The sequence below is a fragment of the Teleopsis dalmanni genome, chromosome 2 (assembly GCF_002237135.1).
Source record: "Teleopsis dalmanni isolate 2A chromosome 2, ASM223713v2, whole genome shotgun sequence".
Lineage (NCBI taxonomy): Eukaryota > Metazoa > Arthropoda > Insecta > Diptera > Diopsidae > Teleopsis > Teleopsis dalmanni.
In genome coordinates, this window is record NC_051847.1 from 56,719,551 (window position 1) to 56,729,746 (window position 10,196).

Below are 10,196 nucleotides of genomic sequence, written 5' to 3' on the forward strand. Positions count from 1 at the left end.
GTTTTCGAATAACAAAGAAAGAAATAAAGGACAAACACAAAAATTTATTTTAATTTTATTGAAGTTTGGCTGACCACACAACGCTGCTTCGAGTATTGCCAAGTACTCTTCATCAGTGGTCTTTCGAAATAATCGAATATTATTTAATTAGTTTATAGTCCGTATACAATTTGTTTGGACTGCAAGTGCCAGGCTTAGAACTCGTGCCTGTCAAATTAGAAGCGATGACTAATCGTGTTTATCCACAACAAGCCAAGGCTGCACAAACTTTCAATGCTCAAATTCCAGGTTTTATTGTCACTTATTTTTATTTAATTAGTGACACAACCAAAGCACTTGCCGTGCTTTAAAATAGAACGAGCTTATAAACTACAGCTTTATTTTAGAAACACAAGTTCAACGAATTAAAAGTTTAACTTTTGGGTTTTGCCTATTTCTTTATTTCTTTTCAAAGCTACTCTTTTTGTAGAGACATTTTGTAATGCATATTGTTTTACTTACTATATGTAAAGCGACCATTTTGGTGCTTTTTACAAAGAAGCTATGCTATGTTATTCTACAAATCCGCTTTCGCGGTTAGGAAAAGTTGAACAATATTATATTTTAACATATTGTTCTTTACTTTTCACAAGTCTAATATTTGAATAAAGTATTAGTGTTACTATAAAGCTACGCTTTCTTTGTATGGGGACAAAGAAGCTTTATTAAAATTTAGAGGGTTTTCGAATAACAAAGAAAGAAATAAAGGACAAACACAAAAATTTATTTTTAATTTTATTGAAGTTTGGCTGACCATACAACGCTGTTTCGAGTATTACCAAGTACTCTTCATCAGTGGTCTTTGGGAATAATCTTGCAGTCCAATACAAATTATATACGACTTATAAACTATTAAATAAAATTCGATTATTCCCAAAGACCACTGATGAGAGTAACTTGCAATATCGAAACAGCGTTGTATGGTCAGCAAATTTCAATTAAAATTAAAAAATAAATTTTGTGTTTGTCCTTTATTTCTTTCTTTGTTATTCGAAAACCCTTCTAAAAATTTAATAAAGCTTCTTTGTCCCTATACAAAGTAAGTCTAGCTTAACAGCAACACTAATACTTTATTCAAATAATAATTTTTAATATTTATAATCATACATATTAATATAACTTAACTTCATATATTTATAATAATTTGTGAAGTTATCTATGCTGTTATCTTAAGTCTGTGTTACTAACAAGTATAATTAAAAATTCTATGAAAAACTCATAAAAGTATTTGTAAGTAAAAATTAAATAACTATTAATTTATTAAACATAAATTAATTATAAATTATATTGTTCTTATTACGTAAAATCGTTACAGCTTTCTTTCTTGAAAGCGAATACTTCTATTTCCTTATTTAAAACTGCTTATCGATATTGCATTTTTTATTTTCAATTTTTTAAACTGAAATTCATCTTATAACACTATTGCTATTAATATTTTTATATGTAACAACAAAAAAAAAGGAATTAAATTCAGTATTCGTGCTCTAATAATGTATTACACAAGTTCAAGTATTTTCCGCAATATTTCACAGATCGAAAAAATAAAACTGAAAACTTATGTGCTTTGCACGAGAATATTTATCAATAGGTCCTTCTCCAAGTGGGTGTCTTTTCACTAAGGATATTGAAGCAGTAGTAAAATGAAAGCGGTCTTGTTGCAATAAATGCTTGGAAAAGTATGAAATATTTACAAGTTTAAAAAAAGCACATATTACACTTTTATATTAGAAATATTGTAAGCAATTTTTATTAAAATTCAGTATTTCACATGTTATACATATACATGTATATATATATATGTAAATTTATATGCATATTTATGTACATAATATATTGCATTTTTCCTAAATATTTCAAGTATTGGTTTCTATGCATATTTTGAGAATTTCCTAAATTTATTTATTAAATTGTTTACTTTAATTTTTTCAAGACCACTTCTCCAATTTGTACGGTGTGAAATGGCATCCTTCGGAGAGTTGAAGTAGTGCACTGCTTTCCTTTGAAATGCATTTCAAAATTTCCCATAAAACACAACAAGAAATTTTTTATTTTGAATTGCACTTCTCGTTGCCTGCTCGCATTTGAAAGTTCTTAAAGGAGAAATTTTATTGCTTCTTTTATGTCTCGTAAGTGTGTTTGTCCTTTGCAAATCTTATAAACGGTAAAATACATCTCTATTAGCTTTTATTTTGATTTTATTTTATGCTATTGTACATTACACAAACAAATATACAAAAAAATATATATGTTTTCTTATGAATCTTCAAGAAACGTATTGTATTTAAGGAAATTTTTTGCATTTTATATTCAATAGTAATATATGATAAAAGAAACAGAAGTCAAGAAAATTATTTATTTCCTAAAGGGATAAAGAAATAAATATCTTAAGCCAATTTAATAATAAATGCATAATTTTTTTCCAAATGTAGATGCAAGATGGTTGGTTTATCCATTCTTTAATTGCTGGCTAAGACATCGCATTATTTCTTAAACCAATTAACAATTTTGAAACAAACTTAAAAGAATGACAGCTAAGCGCTTTAATTGAAGATTAAGATATAATTTTATTAATATTTATATAATCATTTAGTATATAGGAATAAAATAGAACCAAGTATACTATATGCAACAACTGAATCTCTGGGAAAGCGAATAATAAAGCCTAACTTCAAAAGAACACTGTACAAGCCGTAGTTTTGCGATACAGTAAAAGAATTGGCGGAAGAAAAACGAAGATCTGATTTACAATATAGACATGGTAAAATAACTTACAACACCTACAAGGCAGTGAGAAATTGAGTAAATGCGGCAAAAGGTAACAAAAAGGTCGCTACTGTCAAAAGGCAACATTGGGAATGTTTCACTTCAGATTTGGAACACGACTTATACGACGCGCAAAAAATCAAAGAATCAAAAGAAGCCTATAAATGACTACATTAGCTTAACCAACATATCTATTATAGAATGGATAAACTACTTCATTCAGTTATATGACAATGATCGTGTTGATGATAGTAGAATATCACAAGTTGAGTATTTATTAAACGCTCCTTATCGCGGTGCATAATCACAAGATTTAATTTCCACCCATGATGTCAAGGCTTAAAATGTCATAATTTCACATAAATATATTCAATTCAATTGTTTTAACATATTCTATAATACATCCTATTATAAAGAAAAAGAAGAAGATTTAGTAAATAGGTATAAAAAAATATTTTGTTTTGAAAAAAAAAGTATTAGCTGCAAAGGCCTGCGACTATTGATTTATAAAAATTAAAATTGATATTCATATTGGTAATACAAAACAGATGAATTAAGAATAATAAACAGATGAATTAAGAATATTATAAATGGAATTGTGGCATTTATTTTCAGGTACCACAGATAGTGTACTATTTATTATTTTTGTTAAAAAACTCTACACGAACAGTACACTAAATAAATTTCTAATCATATCAAGAAATGTTAAGAGTTTGGGCTTATGAACCCATTCGAAATAAAATATTATATCTGTGTAATACATCCCCCAACGTTAAATATGTAACAATAAATGCATACATAATATCTTTATTATAAAACAGAAACAAAATACATGCAATACAAATTCAAACAAACTTTTTTTCTTCTTCTAATGCAAACGAAGCAACAACAAAGCACATTTAAAACATTTCCAAATCGTTTTAGTCGATAAACACTAAAAATACACTAAAAAGACACTAAAAATACACTAAAAATACACTAAAAGTACACTAAAAATACACTACCTTCGTGAAAAGATCGTTAAAAGGTTCACTACCTTCAGGAAAAGAACACAACAAGAATATTAAAAATTTAATATGAGATGTCGGAAACAGTGTACTATTTTAGTGTTTCGGACATGTCGCTTTCATTTTTTGTGTACTGTTTGTGGTTGGGTTTATAAACACAAACACTAAACATTTTTTGATTTGTTTCGGACATGAGCAGTACACTACAATTCTGTAATGTTTAATTTCGTTCACTATTTATTTTAGTATTTTTTTAAAATTTATTTCAATGAAATCTTTAAGAAAAGTAAACGTGTTTAAAAATTAAATACGTAAGAGAAGATTTTAAGCTTTCTAAAACCTAAACTATGTGTTTTAATAATATAGCATAGGATTTCATAATTCTATAACTTCATCTGATTTTATCTGATAACATTATATTTGCGGGTCTCCTTATGCAATCAACCTCCGTAGTAACTTCTAATATGTTCAAAAAAACGGGGTTCTTCATAAAAGGATGGATATTTCTTTTTTAATCCTTTAATTATATCAGTTTCATCGAGTCTACTTAGATTAAGTGCTTTAAAGTGTTTACTTAGTTCTTAATGGTATTTTTTTGAGTGTTACGGTGTTTCATTTCTTTGAGTTGAAATTCAAGAAATTATTTTGAACTTTAAATTTAAATTTTTATCAGTAATAATCTTCTCAACTTCATTCAATTGTTTTCTATACTTTGTTTTTCATCCTCAAATTATTTTTTTTTTTCTTAAAATTTCATTGTTGTTAAATAACGCTTTGTGTTTGTGTATCTAATCCGACATATGTCGAATGTCATGTCATTTTTGACACGGTGATACGGTGAATTTTGTATGAAGTCGTTGATTTTAAACATTTTATACATGAGAGAGACTTTCTAATATTTTGTGCTGATAAATTTTTAAAGCTCTTCTATGCTTTTGAATAAGATGGTGTATTTTCTTTTTAAATTTATGAATAGCAAAAAATGTATTTCGAACTTAATTGCTTCAATCTAATTAAATTTTTAAAAAATATCGATATTGAAGAAATTAAAACCGTTTAACTTTTTATTGACAGATTAACAGTTTTGGTTAGATTTTTATATCTCATATTTATGTGAAGTTGCATATAAGAATATTTAAAGTTTAATTATTTTGCTATTGTGGTATATGCTAATTTTGGTAACTAACAAGAAATGAGATTAAAATACGAAATTTATGTGCGATCAAGAATTTTTCTTCTCATAGCAAGGATTATAATTTGCTGAGAGGTAAACCTAGAAATACCAAAATCAAATACTGAAATTAAGAGCTATTGGCTACGGATGTTGGAAGACGCGGCCCGGGAAGAAGAAAGATATCGTGTATTAAGAATCTAAGACAGTGGTTTTGCAAAAGTACAAGATCGCTTTTTTGTGAAGCTGTGGACAAAACAAAAATATCAGTTATGCTAGTCAACATTCGAAGCGGACAAGGCATTTAGAAGAAGAAGAAGAGCTATTGTAAATTTTATAGGCTATATAGTTAATGTGTTATATTAGTACTAACGAGATTCAATTAAACATTTCAATAGCTATAATTTAATAAAAATTCATTTAATTGTTTAAAAATCAAAAATTAATATTTCATGCAAATAAATGCAACGAAAAGGATTATAAAGTGCAGCTGAACTTGTATTTTATTGCCTTCAGTGATATGATTGTCATTTGTATCTATAAAAAAATAAATCTGAGTAATTGAAATTTTTAAAGTTTTTGTTGAGTCCACAGGCAGACCCATTTAAGTATGAAATACTGGCACTGAATATGATTCAATACAAAAAAGGTACGCACAATTTGCTCTTACGATTATTTTGTTTTCATTCCAATTACTCCTGCCTTTGTTGGTAATGGTTCAGTATTATTCAGGATTTAACAATTTTTTTTTTTTGCTACTGTTGTTGACGTTGTGTCTGTTGTAGTTTTTGTTATGTCATTTTAGTTTTACTGTATTAAAAAGCGAAGTGCTGATACGTTATTACCCCAAGAGAATGGGCATTCAGCCTTTTATACCATTTTGAATTACTTACGTGAACTGTCATATTGAATTCCTTGAAGCTCATCCAAGCAGGGTAGAACAGCAAGCGTTCCACGCGGTGTGCGTGGCCAGCAAAGGATTGTATCAAACTGAGTAAAGCAGAAGTCGCTTGTATTTCCAAAGGTTGATGTTTCAATGTGCTCTTGTAGGAGACATTGCAGTTCAGCGCTTTGATTGATTTCATCAATATTGTCAATGGACAATGGTGAATGGGTGCCAGATTCAGTTGAGTTCATTTTAAGGACATTGCCAGTAATCATATCGTTATTGTTTTTGCTCCTAATAGCATTTTCATTGTTGTTATTGTTATTGTTGTTGTGGTTGTTATTCGTATTGCTGTTAAAATTGTCCTGAGTATCATAATAGGAGTATTGTTGGCCATTGTCGTTGTTCAGCAGAAAATTGTCAATGCCCAAATGTGACTGCAAATAAAAAAACGAAAAACAAAAAAATTAAATAAAACTTTAATAAAAATTTAATTAACATTCGCAAAGTGTTTGTTGCACATACAATTTTAATATAATTTATATGACCTTTTGAGATAGAAGACAGCAGTGAGTAAATTACATACTTTTTTATGCATAAAGTGAAGAGACAAATGCAAGTTAATGTCGAACATTGTCCTTACTGTGCAGAATTTGTTTAATTAAAATTTACACAAAATTTAATAAAAAGTTTTTAGTATGTTTCGTACAGCAGTAAGATACAATATTAAATATAATAAATTGAAGTACTTTGTTACTTTCAAAGAACAATGTTGAGTCCATTAATAAGGAAAAATAAAATGTAAGCATGGAGTGTACTTTAATAGATAGTAAATGTAATGTTTGTGAAGATTAAAAAGAAAAATTTCTATTGATCTATTTGGGTTTGGTATATAGTAGCATAGAACAGAAGAACAAAATAATGGGAATGTTATATATCTTTTATATCGATCACGTTTCTAATAAAACAGAAAGTATATTCCTGCTTAACAATGCCTTGAATATATTTCGTTAATGAGTTTCTAATTATCGATGGACACACATCAATGTCTAATTAATCAGGTCTTAATTAGTTAAACTTAATAGGGATAGTAATCTTGTTACACGATTTTTTTTTTTGATGATGAGTTCCTAATTAACGATGGAAACAGTTCACATCCTAATTAGTTATAGTTGTAATTAGTTAAAGTTAATAGGGATAGTAGTTTTATGTTACTCAAGCCAGTGTTTCGAAACCCAAAAATTACTGCGAACTGAAAAAATATTTAGTATGTCGTATAAGAACTGATGTCAATTTATAACGTAAAAGACAAAAATTTAATATATTGAGAATTCATTAGTTACCAGAGGATAGATCGACTGTATAAGGAGTATGTTCAATCGATATACTCAACTCATGAATTTGAGTTATAGTAATTGTTATTGAGAGATACACAGACTTTATTATATCGGACTTTTTCCTTTGTAAACGGTACTGTTTATCGGTAACGGTAACATTGACTGGTGTGTTGTACCTGATTTGTGATAACGAGCATTTTTTGTTTGTAAAGAGAGAGTTTATCTGTAAGTAGAGTCAGAAAAATATGTTCTAACCACATACTAGGTAAATTGACCTGATCATTTTATAAGAAAAATTTTAGTTCATGTGGTGAAGAAGATATAGAAACCAATATGTGGTATGATTAAACCAACATGATGCGTCGAGTCAGAATATTTTGATCTGAGATTTAGATAAAATGTTGTTAAATAATCAAATTATTTTCCTGAGTGTATTACTTTTAATTTAATTATTAATGCTGCATAGTCTTAGTGTGTGCTCTAACTATTGTACTTTAAAACCAACTCCTTTAATATAACATAATCTGTATGCGTTGATATCTGTGAAATATAATAAACCAAAAAGTCTAATAAAAAGATTAATTTCGAAAAACGCTGTATATAATATAATCAGATACTGTGGGCAGGGGCACAAGTTGAAAACCATTGATCTATTAACATTTAAAGCACCTATGATGTATTTGATTTCTTTAGGGAATGCAATTTTTTAATGCGGAAACAAAAATGAATTTGCAAAGTTTTAATAAACTTTATTAAATTTACACTCAATTTTGGAATTGTAATACTGTATTATATATGAAGTTTATATAGTATATATACATAGAAATTCAATCATATTGTGGTATTTCTTTATTTTCATTTTAAAAAAGTATTTGAAGTCGGCCGATGAAAAAATTATTTAGGATTATTTCAAAAGTATAACTAGATGATCATTGTCAGGTTTTCATTTTCGTACACTTTTCAATAAATTGAAAAATATTATATAGTTCAATTTATGTACTTTTACGTATTATTTTAATTTAAAAAAAATATATTATATTAAATATAAGGCTATTAAAATTTTGCTTTACTGAATTTAACAATATACATATAAAATGAAAAGAAATATTTATATATAGCTTTATTAACTCTACTTCATTCAAGCTGTATTCCTATTTTATTTATATATTGTATATTAAAACATTTTCAAATTAATAATTTAATGAAAATCATTTAATTACAAAGAAAAGGAAAAAGCAATTGAATTCGTAGCAATTAAAAACATTTGACTTAATCAAATTGAAAAGACAAAATAATGAAAGATATTTGACTTCAAACATTTTAAAACTAAAGAAATCTCAACCTCCATCCTTAAAAGTCCTTTGTCTACCCCGCGAAAGCTCATTTGTCTAACAAAATTCTTGCTTACTGACTTTCTAACATTTTGTCTAGAAAATAAAGTATCTTAATGTGCTGTCAAATGCTGTGCACTGAAATCGTGCTGATAAATTAATGATGTTCATAATTAATTTGTAATGAAAACGCGCTGAAGTGTTGCCACTTTAAATTGAAAATGATTGATTTTTATTAAAGGCAGCAAAGCAGCAAATCAGCAAAAGAGGCAAGTTAGAAAATTACTTGGTTGAGTGTTCCATTAATATTAATAGCATAGATTTTATATATTTTTTTCTATATTAGATATACAGTAAATTGAATTCAGTGTGTAACTCTTGTTTTCTTTGATATGTGAAGTAGAATATTCTTATCATTTTCATTTAAATAGAATTTCAATTAAAATAAGTTGCCTCATGCATTGCAATTTGCTTTGGTATGAAGGTATTTGCACTACTTGTGAGTTAAAATGCATTTCATTACAATTGCACACTTGCAGTGTGAAAAAATGAAAGAATTGATGAAGTGAAAATTCAATCAGGAAGATACAAAACTAAATAATAAAATTAAAAATACAAATGTGTATAAAAACAAGAGAACTCGTCTGTTTTTAGTTTAATCAAACTGCAACGTTTCGCAGTTGTGAAGCAGGTGTTAATTACTACGAATCTGTTCCAGCAACATACGAAATACATAGACGTAGACAAAATAATGTATTAGGGATTTTCAATGATGTTAAAATATTAAAACTTTAGTTAAAATATTAAAACTGATGTTAAAATACGAAACTTTAGTCAAAGAATTTACACATTTTTAAAATGATATAATAAGAACAAAAATAACTGATGCTATAGCAAACTACTCATAGATTCTTAAATGGCTATCCTAATGTTTTGTACTAAATTAACTTTACCCACTTTACCTTTACTTTACCTTAATATACAGTAGAATTTTTATAAATCGAATTCCAAGGAAAGAGCACATATCTTTCAAATAATGGAAGTTTTGATATATCGAATTTTTGATCAACAGAAATTAAGAAAAAAAAAACAACTTAGTAGCTTTTGTTTATTTTTACTTTCTATAAATTTTTAGGATAAATAAATAAAAATACAAAAATTTTTTTATATTTATATATTACAATATAAATTATATGATATAAAATACATACAATATTGATTTTTTATAATAACTTAATGGTAAAAGTAAAATATCTATTCATTCTTCTATTTTCCTCGCCTCCTAGTGGAGCATAGGGCTTACACCATCCTTTTGTGTTCTTTAACTCCATTGCGTGCTTCTCGGCTGATGTCATTCCGAAAATAATTTGCTGTTTGCAATTCGGCATCGACAGTTGTTTGCCATGTTCTAGCAGGAGTCCCAATACGACAGCCACTTCCCTGGAGACTCTATCTGAGTGCTTGACGAGCGATGTTGTTAAGAAAGGGACTCACAGCTTGGTATTTGGTTGGTGACCAATTATTGAGAATCTGACGCAAGCTTTTGTTGGAAAAAGATTTTAGGCGTGTGTTGATGACGGTAGTGAGTTTCCACGTTTCACATCCAAAAAAGAGAACTGATTTGGTGTTGAAATTATATCTGCATAGTTTCATTTTTACAGA

At 27.8% G+C, this 10,196-nt stretch overlaps 1 protein-coding gene across 1 annotated transcript in view; it reads right to left on the minus strand.

Annotated features, from left to right (window-relative positions):
- The window catches only part of LOC119674618 (homeobox protein 5-like), a 37,393-nt gene extending 29,993 nt beyond the window's left edge, over positions 1-7,400 (minus strand). The window contains exons 1-2 of the mRNA XM_038085764.1: positions 7,380-7,400; positions 5,870-6,303 (exon numbers count right to left, since the gene is read on the minus strand). Coding sequence (XP_037941692.1) covers positions 5,870-6,303; positions 7,380-7,400 — 455 coding nt within the window. The remainder of the gene's footprint in view (positions 1-5,869; positions 6,304-7,379) is intronic.
- Between the last annotated feature and the right edge of the window lie 2,796 nt (positions 7,401-10,196).